General features: G+C 45.2%; 1 protein-coding gene across 1 annotated transcript in view; it reads left to right on the top strand.

Annotated features, from left to right (window-relative positions):
* Window positions 1-19,189, top strand: part of TMC2 (transmembrane channel like 2) — a 58,743-nt gene that overhangs the window by 34,822 nt on the left and 4,732 nt on the right. The window contains exons 13-18 of the mRNA XM_028524850.2: window positions 336-485; window positions 2,745-2,873; window positions 6,983-7,050; window positions 7,847-8,086; window positions 15,445-15,570; window positions 18,646-18,724. Coding sequence (XP_028380651.1) covers window positions 336-485; window positions 2,745-2,873; window positions 6,983-7,050; window positions 7,847-8,086; window positions 15,445-15,570; window positions 18,646-18,724 — 792 coding nt within the window. The remainder of the gene's footprint in view (window positions 1-335; window positions 486-2,744; window positions 2,874-6,982; window positions 7,051-7,846; window positions 8,087-15,444; window positions 15,571-18,645; window positions 18,725-19,189) is intronic.

The following is a 19,189-nucleotide window of genomic DNA, read 5'->3' as shown; positions in this document are numbered from 1 at the left end:
TCACCTGCTAGACTGTGAACTTTCTGAGGAGTGCCCCATCTCTTGTTCACTCCTGTGTCACCACTGCCTTATTTGCTCAGAACAGACCCGGATGAATTCTTCTCAAAAGAAGAATGAATTGTTGGGTGGATGGACAGATGAACAGGTAGACGAATGGACAATGGATGGATGTAAGATAACTTCATGGAAAAGACCCAAGGACATTTTGGGGGAGACTCTGTTGAGGGGAAGGGCAGAGATGAGGTGATAAGGTTCTGGCTTTAAATGATGTTCCTGTGGAAATTGAAGGGTCATCCCTGGTTCCTTTCAACCCTCATCGCCGCCTTCTCTTCCAGCTGTCTAATGAAGAGACAATAAAGAACATCACTCACTGGACTCTGTTTAACTATTACAACTCCTCAAGTTGGAACGAGAGCTTCCCCCGGCCACCCCTGCACCCTGCTGATGTGCCCCGGGGCTCTTGCTGGGAGACAGCCGTGGGCATTGTGAGTAGCTCAGCTCTCCTGAAAAGGTTATCCTTGTCCTCAGTTCTTCTTATTTCTTCCTTGATGTTTCCACTTTTTAAAAAAAATTTTTTTTAAGATTTTACTTATTTATTTTTAGAGAGAGAAGGGAGGGAGGAAGAGAGAGAGAGGGAAACATCAATGTGTGGTTGCTGGGTCATGGCCTGCAACCCAGGCATGTGCCCTGACTGGGAATCGAACCTGCAACACTTTGGTTCTCAGCCCGCGCTCAATCCACTGAGCTACACCAGCCAGGCTGATGTTTCCACTTTTAAGCCACCAAAATATCCAGCCAGTATTCCTTAGAAACATTTTACTTTTTCACTTTCCCATTTTTTTCAGTGTCCCACATATTTCTCTATATGTTTCATTCATCCACCTAATATCACTTCAGTTTATTTAGAGTTGTACTGTAGTTTTTGCTGAAAGCCTCAGGTTCTCCACCTGGAAATCATGAATAAATACTCCTAAAAATTGGAAGCAGGACTTTTTGTGTATGTGCATCTGTGCATTTTTCTGTAAAGAGAATTAGTGGTTTTCATTGAAGTCTCAAAAATTGACAGCTACTATTCCCTCTTACCACTCTCACCACCACTCCTGGAACTTGCGCAGGGTGGACCTCAAAGCCTAGTGTTCTTTGCCTCCGTAGGCAGAACCTTAAAGTATTCACAGGTAACACAGGGATCAGCTGCCTTCTCTTCCTCGCCTCCATTTCTCTGCATGGGGTTTCTAATCATCAGTCACCTCACTGAGATGCAGAGTTTATGACTTTTTCCTGGGTCCCCTGAAGAATTCACTCACATAGAGCAACAGGCAACAGCGTGTTTAACTAAGGATGATAGAGCACAACAAAGGAAGGAATTACATCACACACACCATTGAACACTGCCTGCAGGTTCCTCACTGGCCAGCCCTGCAGGGAAAAATATCTATTCTTTCCCATGGGATCCTGGGGCCTTTCCTCCCCACTTCCTTCATGGAGGGTTCAGACTCACCATTGTTTGCCTCCCCCAGTCCAAATTCCCCGTGCTCTTCAAATCTTCCTCATCTTCAGTGTGCAGAGCCACTGAGCTTCCTCAGCTCCTGCTTTCAACCCATCACAGTGTGTGACAGAGAATGAATCTTCAAGTCAATACAACCCATCCTCTTTAGACAGCCAAAGAGAGTTCATTACCTACATGATTCTTTTGGATTATTCTGCTATAGATTCTCTCATTTGCTGCCTCACATCCTTGGAAGGCATCCTTCTTGCCCTCCTCTCTGATGCCCATCGCTATTCCTGACACTGATGAAAGCTTGTTTCCTTCTGAGCTCGTTGGTGATGATGGGTTGGTGGCATTCTGTCCCGCTCACTGGTGTCCTCCACTGCCTCCTCCCTGAGCCTCAGAGCATCACGCTGTGCAGAGTGGAGACCTGATATATGCTGGATTGTCTATGAAAACACTTAGGAGCATTATTAACCTGAATTCTTGCTGAGGAATAACCCTAAACACTCATCAGCTGTTCATCCCACAGAAATTTATTAATCCTCTCGGAGGATACAAAAATGAATAAAGTGGACCCTGTACCCCCTAGGAATTCCAAATCTACTAGATGTCTTTAGGTTGTAATGACATCTGGTAGTTCTTTAAATTCCCCCCTCCCCAAAAAGTAATAAACTATATACACTCTACAAAGAAGAACAATCTTCGTTCCTTTGTCTTTGCCTCTTCTGCTATGTGCCTCTGTAAAAAACCTACATTATTTTCTCTCTATAATAAAAAAATCCAATTAGCTAGAAGTGAAGAGCCAGCTGTTGTCCTCAGTGACAATGACCAGATTTAATCTTAGCTGGGGAAGCTGGTGTTCCAGAGCAGGTGGGGAAAGTAAGGGGTGAGCCTTCAAATCCTATATCTGTGAAGAAGTGCTGATAACTACCAAGCATTGGGCATCACCAGCATGCCAGGCAATTTGCATACATAATCAGTAAGCTTCCTATTAACCCTGCAAGGTTAATATTAACTTCAAGATGTTTAGAGACTGGCAAAGAAATACACTAGTAATTATAGAGGTTAGACCTATGTAAATGTTTTCCAAAGCCTGGGTCCTTGCTCTTCACCACCACCACTCTGTCCCCCCAAGAACTGGAGGTTCACAGAGAAGAATGTGGGTGGGTGGGGCAGGGTTTGTGTGGCTGCAGTCATTTGGGAGAAGTGGGCAAGTTCCAGCCCTGACCACCCCCTTTCTCTGTGCTCCTTGCAGGAATTCATGAGGCTGACAGTGTCTGACATGCTGGTAACATACATCACCATCCTGGTGGGGGACTTCCTGCGGGCCTGTTTTGTCCGCTTCATGAACTACTGCTGGTGCTGGGACCTGGAGGCTGGATTTGTAGGTCACCGTCTCACAGACATTCTGCAGAAAGTTGTTTGAACCATCCTCCGGGATAGAGACAGATGCATTCTTGTGCATATTTTTTTAGATGCTTAATGCCAGTCTCAGCTCTGTAAAGTAGAAAAGTATTTCATGTGTATTACCTCTAAGTGTCCTATCTGCCTTTTCCCAATGCAATTAACAACATGACCTTCTCATCTAGGAAAAGCAGGTGTTTGACCTTGGGAAGGGTGGACCACACGCTTCATTGCTGAGCAGATGTCTGGTAGAGAAATGCTGAAGCAGCATCCCCTCTCCTTAGGGAAGGCAAAGGACCCCAGGCTTCCACGTCCACAGTGTGCAAGCCACGGGAACAGTGAAAGTGATAAGGGGAAATGGTAGTTCCTAATTTTTCAAGCCCTAATGAAATCCTGGAGCTGGGTAGGGCAAATGTGGATGTGAATGTTTCCGAAATTCCTGGAACACACCAAGAACATAATAACCATAGGTTTTGTCTTCTGGATTGTGCTTTGACAAATCTCCTTTACTCTTATTCTCTACCTGGGCTACTCCTCTTCCCCACCTACCTGGGAAGCTGCTCATTCTGACTATGTGTCATTTCCTTTCCATAGAGCCCTTCTGTGATCCAGCAGAACCTCTGGCCTCATCTGTCCTGTGAGTGCCTCTCCCAAAGCACCTCACTCACCCACCCAGTGGTCACTGGTGCTGGGAGAGACCTCCCCCTTCACTGAGCTCCATATCTTCTTTACTATGTCATCTTCACCTGGCCTGCAGCAGGGTACCTGGCCCAGGTGAGGGCACAGGTATAGGTCTCTGTCATATTTTTTTTTCTTTTAGCCACCAGCACAGTCTTACACAGGCCAACTCAACTCCTCCTCAGTTGGAGTGGGGGGGACTTCATAATCTCATCTGAGAACAAGGGTGCAAAACCTTTTTCTCAAAAAAGATGGGATCTTTATATTGTGACATTGCTACAGTGTCGTTGCCCTCAAATTAATTTATAAGTTCAACAAGATCCCAAAATAATACTAAAGTTTGTTTAAAAAATAAACATGTGGAAATGGCCAGCCAATGTTTTAAACCAGCTGAATGAAAGAGACTAGACCTACCCTTATGTTAAAACACACTATGAAGCTACGGTAACTAAAACTAGTACTACAGAATAAACAAACTTGGCAATGAGTGTAACAGTCTCATACAATCTGTATGAGAATTTCATTTATGAGAAAGGGAGACTTTCATGCCAGTGGGGAGATGAAGGATTATATAGCAAATGGATTGAGACAACTGGTCAACCACTGGCAGGGGAGCTATCTCTCTCACTCATTTTACCTAAATAAATAAATTGTAAGTGAACGAAAGTTTTAAACATCAAAAAATGAAATCATACATTTTTAAAAGAAAGCATATATAATATAAAATATATAATCTTGAGGTGAGGCAAATTTTTCTAGCAATATACAAAACCCTGTAGATAAAGGGCCTTAAAAATATTTTAAAATGATAAATTTTAAATTCCCAGGATTTAACCTTCCTGTGTTTGGATGATGCTGTTTTGATTCATGCTTGCCTGACCTTCCTTTTTCTCTTTCCTCACTTCCCATCCCTCCTTCTCTCACTCCTGTAACCTCTTATCTCCACTCTTGGAAGACAAATGGGAAAATAGTTGTAAACGAGTTTCATGAGGACCCCTGAGTCACTCACATATTTGTATTCTTTCAAATGCTTCACAAATCTCCCAAACTCTGACAATCAGAGTTAGACTGAAAATATTCACTGGGCGGAGCTCTTCCTCTCCATGATGCTCTCAGACCAGAGGAAGATGAGAAGGAGAAAAAGAGAAGCAGAGCAGTGGTCTATTTATTTTGTGTTTTTTTTAAGTTTTCGTTTGACTTCTCATTTAATTATTTGCACATCATTCTTTATTAGAGCTACTCCTTGATTATAATTTCAAGGTAGATTTCTGACAAGAGCATTGATAAAATGTTCTCTTGGGGACGAGGTATTCTCAAGAGCACACAGTCAGCCCACAGGCCCTAAAAGATAAAAGCTCACTTTTTTTTCCTTGAAAAAAGTTTCAACTTTGAGAACTTCAAAGCGTTTCTTTAAAACTTGAAAACACGGGACTTCCGGCAAGATGGAGGAATAGGTGGATACATGTTACCTCCTCGCACAACCAAGATTAGAACAACAATAATTTACAACAATAATTTACAGACAGAATAACACCCAGAACTGACAGAGGATGTATCTGAATGGAAGTCGGACAGCCAAGAAGTTGAAGTAGACCCGTATATCCAGACTGGTAGGAGAAGAGGAGCCGGGCGGCCGTGGGGCTGGCACGGGTTGGCGCGCGGAGGTCGGGGAAAATTTGGCGCGGGGTTGGCTCAACAGCCATCCGGGGCGCAAGAACACAGTGGTGATCCCTGAGTACGCAAGCTGCAGCTGGCGGACCCAGTGAGGCAGCGATTGTGGACCAGGGCAGAGCTCGCAGCCCAGGATCCCAGAGAAGGGTCTGAGCCCAGGAGAATGGAACTATCGCCATTGTTCCCTCCCGTCCCCGCTCCCGCCCCCGCCCCCACATATAATGTCACAATCTAGCAACCGGAGTGCCAAGCCCCGGTGAACACCTAAGGCTCCGCCCCCCACCATAACAAGAGGGACCAGACCGGGGGGAAAAAAGGAGAGGCAGGGAAAGATATGTTTCCAACAGAACAGACCAGTCCTCCAGGACTCATCCTTTTGAGCAACCAAGAAATAGCCAATCTATCAGATGCACAGTTCAAAACACTGGTGATCAGAAAGCTCACGGAATTGGTTGATTTTGGGCACAATTTAGATGAAAAGATGCAGGTTACCATAAAAGAGATGCAGGAAGATATACAGAGGAGAGCCAATAGTGAAAGGAAGGAATCTGAGTCTCAGAACAATACAGTAGACCAGAAGGAAGATAGAATCAACCAAGCAGGAAAGCATGATGAAATAAGAATTCAAAAAATCGAGGAAAAGCTTAAGAGCATCCAGGACACCTTTAAACGTTCCAACATCCAAATTATAGGGGTACCAGAATGGGAAGGGGAAAAGCAACAAATTGAGCACATATTTGAACAAATAATAAAGGAGAACTTCCCCAATCTGGCAAACGGAACAGTCTTCCAAGAAATCCAAGAAGCTCAGAGAGCCCCAAAGAAGTTGGACCCAAGAAGAAACACACCAAGGCACATCATAATTACATTAGCCAAGGTAAAAACGAAGGAGAGAGTCCTAGAAGCAGCAAGAGATAAGGGGACAGTCACCTACAAAGGAGTTCCCATCAGACTGTCAGCTGATTTCTCCAAAGAGACCTTACAGGCAAGAAGGGGCTGGAAAGAAATATTCCAAGTCATGAAAGACAAGGACCTACATCCCAGATTGCTCTATCTAGCAAAGCTCTCATTTAGAATGGAAGGGCAGATCAAGTGCTTCTCAGATAAGGTCAAGTTAAAGGAGTTCATCATCACCCAGCCCTTATTTTATGAAATGCTAAAGGGACTTATCTAAAAAAAAGAAGATAAAGAAAAGACATGTATAGTAAAAGGACAGCAAATTCACAATTATTAACAACCACACCTAAAGCAAAACCAAAAGAAACTAAGCAAACAACTAGAACAGGAACAGAACCACAGAAATGGAGGGCACATGGAGGGTTAGCAGCAGGGGGGGTGGGAGGAGGAGAGAAGGGGAAAAGGTATAGAGAATAAGTAGCATAGAATGTAGGTTGAAAATAAATAGGGGGAGGGCAAGAATAGTACGGGAAATGTAGAAGCTAAAGAACTCATAAGTATGACACATGGACATGAACTAAAGGGGGGAAACATGGGTGGGGGAGGGGGTACAGGGTGGAGGGGAGAGAAGGGGGGAAATGGAACAACTGTAATAGCATAATCAATAAAATATATTTTAAAAAACTTGAAAACATGTTAAAGAAGCAAAGCTCAGAATCTAAGTTTCCCTCTGGCCACTGGAGTGGGCCCTTTGGGATGGAGCAGCCCTGGCTTGGCCAGTCAGCTGGTGGCAGGGTCTGGATGACACCATCTAACATGCCTTCTCTCTCTGTGTTTCTCAAGCCTTCATATGCTGAGTTTGACATTAGTGGGAATGTGCTCGGTTTGATCTTCAACCAAGGAATGATCTGGTGAGTTACCCAGCGTGTCTGGCATCACTTCATTCAGGGAGTCACAAACTGGAATCCCAGGCTCGGCCTCCTGGTTAGCTGGGGAAGAGGCTGGAAAAAATCATCTGGCCTGTCTGCGCTCCCTTCCATCACACAAAAACTGGACGACAGGACTAGATGAGAACCAGGACGGTGTCTGCCCCACCCTTGGGCTGCCGTGGCCATAGGGAAGGAAGGAGAGGTACAGAGAAGGAAAACAGAAAGAAGAGGGGAGGCAGAAGGTGGAGAGAGGGAAGCAGGAAGAAAGGGAAAAGTAGGGAGGGATGGGAAGGAAAGAAAAAAGGAGGAGGGAGGGAGGGAAAAAAGGAGAGACAAAAAAGACAAATGAACTGAGGGACTCCCTCCTTTGAGAAGGGAGTTCCAGGAAGTCGCACGACTTCAGCTGAAACTTTCAAGAGGCCAATGGCTGGATGCAAGTCAATGTCCAACTCTCTTCATTTAAGAACTTTTCAAATACTTTCCTGGGCAGCAGTGTTACTTTAGGGAAACCATGAAGAAACCAGCAGGAGGCCATGGAACTTGCTAGACGCCTGGTGGTGAGGCAGTGATGCTTGGAGTGTCTCCTTCTCCTGAGGAATGAATGTCTATGATTTAGTGATAAATGTCCTGGTTAAGGGGGAAGCCCCTTCCCTTGGGACCTTCAGAGAAAGCAGTGACGCCTCGTGGCCCTAACCCATCAATCCCATTTCCTCCTGTCATCCTTCCCTCGCCTCTCCTGCTGCCGGGCCAATGGGGTATGTCATTTCTGCCCCTCCAGGATGGGCTCCTTTTATGCCCCGGGACTGGTGGGCATCAACGTGCTGCGCCTGCTGACCTCCATGTACTTCCAGTGCTGGGCAGTGATGAGCAGTAACGTTCCCCACGAACGTGTGTTCAAAGCCTCGCGATCCAACAACTTCTACATGGGCCTCCTGCTGCTGGTGCTCTTCCTCAGCCTCCTGCCAGTGGCCTACACCATCATGTCCCTGCCACCCTCCTTCGACTGTGGGCCATTCAGGTGCATTAGAAAAGCTCCCCCCAACCCCCTGCAGTCTGCTCAGAGAGCCCTGGCTCAGAATTCCAGTTCTGGTATCACCTCAGCCTGCAAAAGGCCATGGTGCTTTGGGTAAATTCTTGGTGCTGCTCAGCAGTTTTCTGCAGGATGGAAATGCAGGGTGTGGCAGAAGTAACACCTGCTTGAGTGTGGTTGTCAGGGTATGTGAATGTCTCGCACAAGGTGAAATTTGAACATTTTCAAATTTGACAGCAATTTGAACATTTCATCTAAAATGTCATATGGTGTGCTCAAGTGTGATATTGTTGTGTCACAGAATGACATGCTTATGGTTATGTAATCAAAGGGGCATTATTTGTGTTAGACCCTGTCTTTTATGCATGCATGATCCAATATGGTAGCCACCAGCCACATAGCTGTTGGATACTTGAAATGAGGACCGAATAATTGACTTTCCAGTTTTCTTTCATTTGAATTAATTTTAATTTAAATAACCCCATGTGGCTAATGGCTACCACAGTGGACAGCACAGTTCTAACCTTTTAGCATATAGATAAGCTGCTGCCCTGGATTACCTTACCATAGGATGAGTAACGTAATGGGGGTGGGGAGCGAGGGGGACATTCTGAAGATAAAATGACCGTATATGGACAAATGCCATTCAAATGTGAAGCAGCTACTGAGACTCTTCGCTGGGTCCCCACAATCTCTGGAGAATTTGTCAATGCTGTAGGTTCAGGGGATAAGTCAGACTAGTTTAGGAGACTGGACATTGTATAAAGCGATAATTTTGTAAGGAGGTAGATTAAGAAGTAATGTGCATCTACCGCTCTATTTCCAAATGTGGGACCCTCTGGAAGCAAAGCCCTCTCTCTACTCCACAAAAAGGGGTCTGTGGTTGAAGCTGTTTGGAACATGCTATCCCCTTTATGTGCCACCTCCCCACTTAGAAATGCTTGATGCATGCTCCTTCACTGAAGGCTTGAAAGAATTGTGCAATAAGATAAGGTGTACAAGCCAATGATTTCATCTTTATTGGCCACAAACCCTTTCTTCACATACACCCACAGGGCCAGGGGAGAGCCGACCCTGCACTTGCACGACCCTAAGAGTGAATACCTCCCTTAAATTGTGCACCCCAGGGCCTCACCTGCCCCACTCTAGCCCCTGCCCTGGCTCCTAGTGTGGATCAGCTCACTTTGGGAAATGCTGATCTGGCACTTCTCAGTTTATAAGGGACTTGGCTAGGCAAAGCCCCGTGGTCAGTGCCCACGGTGAGTGCCATGAAAGCTCAGAGGAGGCATTAGCAGAGCGCCCACAGCAGACTGTCATCTGGATGAACTGAGGTTCAGGCAGAAGGAAAGCGGGGCTAGATCTAGAGTGAAAGAACATGCTGGGCTGCAGAAGGCCTGGAATGCCAGGCTGAAGAGAGAGCCGCATGGTACAAGTTGGGGGAGCCTTCCTGAGCAAGGTCAGGTGGCCTGGGCTCTGGGTGCAAACACCGGGGCCTCTTTGCTCAGGCTGCCCACCTGTCCCAGGCAGGAGGCCAGTGGGTGGGCCTGTGCCAAGCCTGGCCCCCACTATCTGCCCCACCCCTGCTCCATCGCTAGCCTGAGAGGTCCTGACAGCCTCTGCCCAGACAGCAGGGAAGAGACCTGAAAATGGAACTCAGAAGGCAATGTGGTTGCCACCCCCTCCTGCCACTTTTCTGATCAAAACCCATCAGCAGCTGGAACGTTCACTCCTTAGATATTTTCACAGCTGTCCTCTCCCTTCCTTCAGGTCTTTGCTCAAAGGTCACCTTTTCAGTGAGGCTGTCCCTGGAGACCCTGACTAAAATATCACACACACACACTTAAATTTGTTTCTGCCTATAGCTCCTTATGAACATCCAGTGCCCCATTCCTTCTGCCTATTTATTTTGTTTGTTGTCTGTCTCCCCCACCAGGACATAAGCTCCATGAGGATGTGATCTTTGCTTCCTTTTTCACTGCTTTACAGCCACTCTCTAGAATTGAACTCCTTGTTGTCAGTGCTTAAACTGTAGCCCTCGCCTCACAGAAATTCCCTTTGGTGTGGAAGGACTTAGTGTTTGGATCAGATCCAGATAGGCAGCATTAATGAGTGACGGGTAGCCATGCACAGCATATAGTTAAATATAGGGATTAGGAAACTATAGCCCACAGACCAGGGCAGACCAGCACCTGCAAATACAGTGTTATTGGAACACGCCACCCCTGTTTGCTTACACATAAGCTATGGCTGCTTTCTTCCTACAACAGCACTTCCAAGAGAGATCTTCTGGCTCACAAAACCTAAAATCTTTATTGTCTAGCCCTTTTAAAAAAAATTGCCAACCCTCTGATTTAGAGTATAGGCTCTAGAGCCAGCTCTGTTGTTTGCCAGCTGGGTCATCTGGAGCAAGTTACTTAGCTTCCTAAACCAAGTTTATTGCTATAAGACAGAAATAATGGGAAGGCCTGCCTCACAGGATTGTTTTGAGGATTTAGTGTGTTATTAATTGTACAGTACTTAAAGGAGTGTGTCAATCCATAGTAAGGCATATACACAAGTTTGTTGAGCCCGAGCCCTGCCTCAGTCGGGAGTAGCTGGTACGCCTAACAGTGCTGTCAGGTGGGGGTATTATCTGCAGCAGGGATCGGCTGACCTTTTCTGAAAAAAGCCGGATAGTAAAGAATTTAGGCTTTGGGGATCAAGAGACAAAAACAGACTATTATGTAGATACTTATGTAACAAGAAAGAAACAAATGAACACAAAGTTTTAATTGACAAAATGCAAATTATGATAATAATAGAGTATAATTTTTTGTAAGACAGGTCTACCGGTGAAAGAATAGAATTATTTTTGAGGGGAGGAGGTGGTAATATTTCAACTGCTAGAAGCTCAGAGTTACTATTACTTATTATCAAAGGTTAAGTTCACAGCTCAGTTCACCACCTTCGCTACCTGGATCCATCACCGTACCTGACGTGGCAACACATCTACCACCATAGAAAAAAAATGCCAGAGACCTTTACTGCTTACTGCTAAGCCATTGAACTGCTGAGCTGGGACAAGTCAAGATGTTCAGCTTTTATTTTAACAAAAATGTACAGATATGAAAATTACTAGGTCATGAGAGCAAATGAGGGTCACCGTTGATTGGCACTGTCAGTCCAGCTGCACGTGGCAGATTCAGGTATTTTCCACAAATTACCAGCGGATGAATGACAGCAAATAATCGTAGCCTGGACACACCTACAATTTCACAAGCTCTGTAAATTCGTCCAGCTAAGCCTTCTTCTTTTCACCGTGTATTTTGTTATTTGTTATTACATTATTTTAATTTTTCAATTAGAGTTGACATGCAGGATAGTTTATATTAGCTTCAGGTGTACAGCATATTGGTTGGTCTACATGTATTGTGATCATGATCGGCTGTAGCACATCGTAGGAGATTCCACTTCATTTGGTTGTCCTGAACTCGTATTTTCTCGGTTTCCTTGAGAAAATGTCACCCATATTTGTTCCACACAGAATATTCACAGAAGGAAATTCTCCATTCACGTCAAACTTGGCATTACCTCCTCAAGTAGACACCTGAGCAGCATCAGCACCATCTACTGACTTGTCAAAAACCGAAGGAAACCACTTGAGATCGTTTGCCTTGTTTTTGAGTAAGACGTTGCTCTCACTGACCTCAACAATTCAAGCACCTGCTCTTACTGGAAACTCTGAAAGTCTTAAACATGTTTATTTTCTCTGGATACATTTCTTTAGCTCCTGCCATCAAACACGATTTAATTTCTTCAGCACTGGTCAGTGAGGAACATGACTTTGGAAACTGGAGAGAAGGGACCTTTGTTGTATAGAGACAGACACCTAGGTGGATATACCCTACAGCTGTATGGAGAGCTGAAACTATAAATGATGAACTTGGCTATCTCACTGAGGAGATTTCTAAGCTGAGTATTGAAGGTGCAGTCTTGTTTCTTGCTGTTTATACTAAAATATGAGAAGAAAGAGATACATTGAAGAAAGAATTGATAAGCAAAAGGAACTAGGACTGATGGTTTTTTAAAGTCTCAGTCTATCTTGATCGCAAAAGACACCAAAAATAGACTCCCTGGAAGGAACACATGCTCTAAAAAGAAAGCCAGAGGGGATGCCACACAAGATTTGTTCATGCTTCTGAGGAATCAAAGGATCTGAAGATTTGTTTGAACAGAGGGTTCTTTTAAGCATGTGACTCAGACCCTCCCAGTCATCTCAGCAGAAGCCAGAAACAGAGATAGATTTATCCAGGAAAGATCTATGTAGGACCTTCTTGTCTAATGGAGTGAATTCCCACAACTTTCATGGAAGACCCACCAGGCATTTGAGAATGATTTGTGAGCAGCGACACTACCAGCCTGGGCTGTAAGGGACAAAGGAGAGACAAAATAAAGGGAAGATGTTGGACTCCAAATTTTTTTCAGTTAACAAGCTGATAAAATCTATTTGCCTGAAACGCATGCTACTCTTCAAGAAAAAGGAAGGACGACTCTGAGGCAGAGTTCTGGTCCTGGGGGCAGAGATGCAGTCACAGAGGGTGAGCCAAGAGCCCAGAGGGTTATTCTTAGACCTTGGAAACCTAATAGAATTTCAAAACTGTTGGGCACTGGTGATTCCTTTCTCCTTCCAATGTTCTCCCTTTTGGAAGGAGAGTATATTATCTCTTGGCTGACCCACTGTTGTGTTTTGGGAGTAAATAACTTGTTTTCTAGTTTCACAGATCCACAGATAGAGAGAAATTTTGCTTCAAGGTGGATCCTACCCAGAGTCTCAGCTATACCTGATTTAGATGATGCGATCTGGGACTTGAGAGCTGATGGTATTTAGATGTGATTTTGGTGGATTGACTTTGGGGATGTAGGGACGGTGATGAGCATGTTTTATAGGTACAATGAATGTGAATCCTTGGGGACCTTAGAGCAGATGTGGTGGCTGAATAATGGCTCCCCAGGTCCTAATCCATGGAACCTGTGATGTTACCCTCATAAAGCAAAAGTACTTTTGTCAGTGTGATTCAGTTAAGGATCTTGAGATAGGGAGATTATCCAGGCGAGCCCTAAATCACAAGTGTCCTGAAAAGCATCCTTAAAATGAAAAATGATGTGGCTGTGGAAGCAAAGAGAGATTCGAAGATTCTATGCTGCTGGCTTGAAGATGCAGGAAGGAAGGAGCTATAAACCAAGGAATGCAAGGGATGAAGCTCTGGAAGCTGAAGAAAGGCAAGGAGACAGAGTCCTCCCTAGAACCTCCCTCGGGAGGGAGGGCAGCCCTGCCAGCACCTTGGTTTTGGCCCATCAAAACCATTTCAGACTCTTGGCCTCTGGAACTGCAAGAGAATACATTTGTATTGTTTTAAACCACCAATGTGGTCCTTTGTGACAGCAGGCACTGAAAACTAATGCATCATCTAAAATATCATGATCCAATGACAAAATAGTCTACACTCAACTGTGACTTGAAAGCATAATATTTGAGGTCCACTTTACTTTTCTTGTTTTTACATGGTGGGTATGCACTGGCAATCAAAAAGTAATAATCAAATGCCAGATGATAGTGAGATGCACAGCACGTGGAATGCAGTCATGTTATAACTGCATCACTGTGGCGTGTGCTGTGCTGCCCAGCTGTGCTGAGCTCTGCAGTGGTCTCAGACCCAACCGTTCCCATCTGCTGGCAGAGCACAAAAGCAGCCAGAGACAATGTGCAAATGGATGATCGTGGCTGTGCCCCAAGAACACTTTATTTATGGGCACTGAATTTGAATTTCATACTTCTTCTCTTATGGGTCACAAAAATATGATCCTTCTTTTGATATCTTTCCAACCATTTAAAAACACAAAAGCCATTCTGAGCCCTTACGCCATATAAAAGCAGGTAGCAAGACAAGTTTGGTCCGTGGGCCATTATTTACCAACCCTTTTACAGAAGAGATGAAAAATGAAGCTTCTAGCTGTGACATTTCAGAGGGCACCTATAATTTGACAGCACTCATACTCAATGTGTTATAGGAATTTATAACAATCCTCTGAGGGAAACACTATTATTATAATACCATATTATACAGATGTGGAAATGAAGGCCCAGGGATTTTCAATATCTTGCCCGAGGATATCAAACCTCTAGAGGCAGTACTGTCCGAGACAACTTTCTACATGATGAAAAAAGTCTATACCTGCTCTTTAAATAGAGTAGCTATTAGTAACATGACTATTGAGCATTTGAAATGTGTGACTAAGAAACTGAATTTTCATTTAATTTTAAATAATTTTAATTGCATTTTTTAGAGATTTTATTTATTTATTCTTAAAGAAAGGAGAAAGGAGGGATAGAGGGAGAGAAACATCTCTCCCTTTATGTGTGGCTGCCTCTTGCGCATCCCCAACCGGGGATCTAGCCCACAACCCAGGCATGTGCCCTGATTGGGAATCAAACCAGCAACCTCTTGGTTTGCAGGCGGGTACCCAATCCACTGAGCCACACCACCCAGGACTAATTGCATTCTTAATAGCTGCTTTGGATAGTACAGCTCTAGTGGGGAGAGTAAGGGCATGAATATAGGCCAAAAAGAAAATAAGTAAATTGTCCATGGTGTTTCACAGTTAACAAATGGAGGAGCAGATATTTAGACCAGGAATTTTAAACCCTGAAGTCCACTCTTTGGCAGCAAAACTACCAGCCAAAAGCCAGCAGTGGGCAGCCGTCTCTGGGCAAGCTTTTGTGGAAGTCAGCAGCACAGGATTGTCAAATTAGGAGTGCCCTCCAAAATGCTACAGCTAGAAGCTTCATTTTTTTCTTCTGTAAAGTGTGGGTCAGGGGTTCACATTACCCCTGCAAATGGGTTTAAATTACCATCATCCTATCTCCTGGAATTGTAATCTGAAGACTGATTACAGGTGTGTTTGAGAGGCACCGTGAGGTTGTCCATCACATCAGCCTCTGGAGAACTACTTCCGTGCAGGAGAGCTCTGTGCCAGTCTCAGAGCTGCATCAGTCTCCCGTGAGAGTAGGCGAAAGCCCATAAGATGTCAGACACAGGAGACCAATGTAGCTTGAGAAGTTGTGAGGCACTAAGGATGAGAAGCTGGCAAGCCAGGGTGCTGACCCATCTACAATCCCCAGCTGAAATGGCAGCCCCCTATGGGGCATTTTTGACTTGCAGTCCATTTGGACCAGAACTCTGGCTCTCCCAAAGCAGTGGTGAAAGGCAGCTTTGGACCTGCTGGAGGGGACAGGGGAGGGGGGCGTGCACACAGTTACGTGCCATGCAAGTTTTGCAGCATGCCATAATGTGTCTTCTTCTTTCCAGTGGGAAAAACAGAATGTATGATGTCATCCAAGAGACCGTTGAAAACGATTTCCCAACCTTCCTGGGCAAGATCTTTGCGTTCCTGGCCAATCCAGGCCTGATCATTCCAGCCATCCTGCTGATGTTGTAAGTTAGCCAAGGCCCATGGCTCTGCCTCATGGAAACCTCCCCTTCGCAGTTCAGACTGACTCAGCAGGTCCTTTCTCACCTTCTTAGTCTGGATTTCCCAGAAGTAGATCCTGAGACAAAGATTCAAATGCAAGTAGCTTTTTGGGTAAGGGGGTAGGGAAGACAGGCAGAAGGGACAGGAAGCTGCTTTATTATCACTGGGATGACTTTAGACCTGCTGGAGAGCTCTGGAAAACAATGTGCCTCAGACTAACTCCACTCAAGAGCAAGGGATCTGGGGCATGTGTATACCAGCTCCCATCAGTCCCTGGCTGAGTGCTGCTGGGAATCACAGGAGGAGAACTTTGTCAGTTCACTGCACGGCAATGTGGATCAGCTGTGTTCCTGGGTAGAACAGTTTCTATGGAGGGGGCTGCAGGGGGAGCTTCAGGTTCAGTGGTAGATGTACTAGCGGTTGCAAGTCTTTTGGGGAGCGCTCCGAGAGATAGGGGCCAATGAATCTGGGTGGGTGCTGATAGTGTCTGCAACACCCTCCTAACCAGTCATAAGAAATATCCAAGACCTCTGGGACTCTTAGTCTTGGGGAAAGCTAAGGAACTGATTCAGCCTGTTCCTGGCAGGGCCCTTCCGACTTCTCCACAGAGCACCCTGTGCCCTAAAACATCTAGTTCATTCGTTCATCACTATACATCTCAAAGACTGAGAAACCCTGAGGGCAGCGGGTGGGTCTGATGATTTCTGTATCCCCAACGCCAGCCCCATGCCTGGGGCACAGGAGGCAAACAAGGAAGGCTTGAGGAAGGACCAGGGGAAGAAAGGGAAAAGACGTCAGGAAGCTAGAGCCCTGGGTGTGAATTACCATGATCAAAACTAGCCCTGGCCAGTGTGGATCTGTTACAGTGTCATCCCAGAAACTGAAAGGTTGTGGGTTCAATTCCAGGTCAGGTCACATGCCTAGGTTTTGGGTTTGTTGTACAGAGGTGTATTTCTCTCCCCCTCTCTCTCTCTCTCCCTCCCTTTCCCTCTCTCTAAAAGTCAATAAGCATGTCCTCAGGTGAGGGTTACAAAAAAATACTAGTGAAAATATTAGTTTTTTCTTTATAAATACCTATTTTCAGCATACTTCTTTTAAAATTATAAAATATCCCTAACAGAAAAGCATAACCACATACATATCACAAGACTAGATGTTAACATTTAGCAATATTTGCTCCAGATCTGTGTCTCTTTTTGAAGAGAAATAAAATGTCACCAATATACTTCAAGCGCTGCCCAACTCTTCTCTCTTCCTCCCTCTCCAAAAGCAACCACTATTGTGATTAGTTTTCATCATTTCCATACTTATTTTGGTACTTTTTATCACATGTGTATGTACCATTGTTTTCTGAGATTAAAATTTTTTCATGAATGGTTCACACCACATAGCTTTTTCATTCAACATTATGTTTAGGGGATGTACCCATGTGGGTACATGAGCACAGATTTTAACGTCTCTATTGTGTTGCATTGTATGAATGGATAAACCACAGTTTATTCATTTCTCTGCAGACAGAGTTTGGTCATTTCCCCTTTTTTGCCATTGCAAATGTGCCTCGTGTTTATGTCTCCCTGTGAGGGTTTCTCTTAGACCTCCAGGGTCATAGGGACGCGTTTCTTTGTTCTTTTTAGATAGTGCTGAATTGCTCTCCAGAATGGGTAGATTTCCTCACATCCTCAATTTCAAACATCCTCTACTTCTAGTCCTGCATGAGGGAGGGCTGACATGATATGACAACCCAGACTGCTCTGTGACTCCCTGAGAAAATTCTGGAACCCAGGCACCAAACCTGACCCTTGTAGCAGCCTCAGGAGAATTGTAGCCACACACGAGCACCTGATCCTCTCTGACCTCTAGTTCCTCCCCAACAAATGTGTTAACTAGGAGAAAGGGCAAGGCCTGGTGGAGACGAGGTGGGGAAACAGATAGTGGTCCCTTACCCACCCTCCCCTGTCTCCTTTGCTTTGGGAGGCTCACAGGACAACCCTCGACCTACTCTTACATACATTCTGCTCTGAAGGCAATGTGGCTCCTCCTCTCTGCACGAAGACAGCTTGTTGCAGACTCTACAAAGTGGCTGCCTGTGGGCCCACCCTGAGGGGAAGGTTCAGAAGATCCAAGTTGGAGTGGCTAAGGCTTGAAATGCGTGGAGAAATGTGACAATTAGAATGAGCCTAAGAAGCTCCCAGGCAACAGGCTGGCTGCGCATCTGACCCAGGGGCTCCCTCTGTTCTTGGGGGGTACAGTCCCCGTCACAGCCCCCAGCAGCCCCTGTGAAAGGGAAGCCCAGGCTACAGCCTCCAAGGACACCAAGTCCTGAAGTCAGCCAGTAGGGCTGGGGGCTGAGAACCAGCAGCCCAGGACACACATTCCCATCAGTGCACCCTGCTCAGGGCCCGCCAGGGCGTCTGCAGTTGTGTTTCTGGGCAAACTTGGAGCAGGTACTTAGCAGCTCTGCCTGTCTCCATATTTGAAGATTGTGCAAGGAGCTGTGGCTTCAAATGTGGGCTCTAAAAAGTACTAATTGATGTGCTGACCTTGAGCAAAGAACTTAACTTCTCTGAGTTCCGGGATCCTCTGTAAAGCTGAGAGTCATCCTTTCTGCCTCATGGAGTTTTGTGCAAACCAGTGAGATGTGGCGGTGGGGCACACATGGCACAGAGTCTGGTGTAGGGCAAGTGCCCAGAAAAATCAGTAGCTTCTTCTGCAGACAGGAAACCCTGCTCCTCCCCCACATTTTCAGATTTCCCAAAAGAGGGATGATACCTTTAGCCAGCTTTTATTGAGCACTCTGAAGGTAGAAATGTGTAGGTCATTTCCACATTCCATCAAATAGACAGAGAGCAAGGATGTCCAGGAGACCCTTTTTCCATGTTAAGGGGGTTACTGAGGATGGTAGGACCTCCCTCCAACCTGCCCAGAGGCAAAGCCTTGGCGCCTATTCCAGGAAGCCTGCCCTGATTCTTCGGGAAAGGTGTCCCACTCTTGCCACTTTCCAGGATGGCAGTACCACATAGCACACTCTTCTCTTACAGCCTGGCCATCTACTACCTGAACTCAGTTTCCAAAAGCCTTTCCAGAGCTAACGCCCAGCTAAGGAAGAAAATCCAAGCGGTGAGTCTGCCCCAAGTTTCTTTCTGCCACAAGTTTCATTCTGGAAGGTAAAAATGAAGTCATGCTTGTTTTTTGTTAATTTGCTCTGTGAACCCAGTTGTATACTCTAAATGGCTTTCTTCTAAACCAAAGCCAAAAATATCCGTGTGACGGACAGAAGCCTGTGAGATTCAACAGCATGTATTTATATTCTGCGGCTATTTGGGTATATATAATAATAATTATTTAAATGTTGAGAGGTTGCTGAAAAACAGGTGAAATTCTGTGGATGCAACCAATGTTCATACATAATAAAGCCAGTACACACAGTAACTCCTAGAGATTAAAAATAATATTATAAATAATGAAGAAAACAGTGTGGTCAAAACCACATGTTGCCTGTGACTCATGGCCTAAGAGTTTTTTAAGTTCCGTCCACACACCGGCAGCGTCTCTCAACGTTACGGGACTTCTGACCGCTCTTAC

This window comes from Phyllostomus discolor, chromosome 9 (assembly GCF_004126475.2).
Source record: "Phyllostomus discolor isolate MPI-MPIP mPhyDis1 chromosome 9, mPhyDis1.pri.v3, whole genome shotgun sequence".
Classification (NCBI taxonomy): Eukaryota; Metazoa; Chordata; class Mammalia; order Chiroptera; family Phyllostomidae; genus Phyllostomus; species Phyllostomus discolor.
This window is presented reverse-complemented; position numbering and strand designations above follow the sequence as displayed.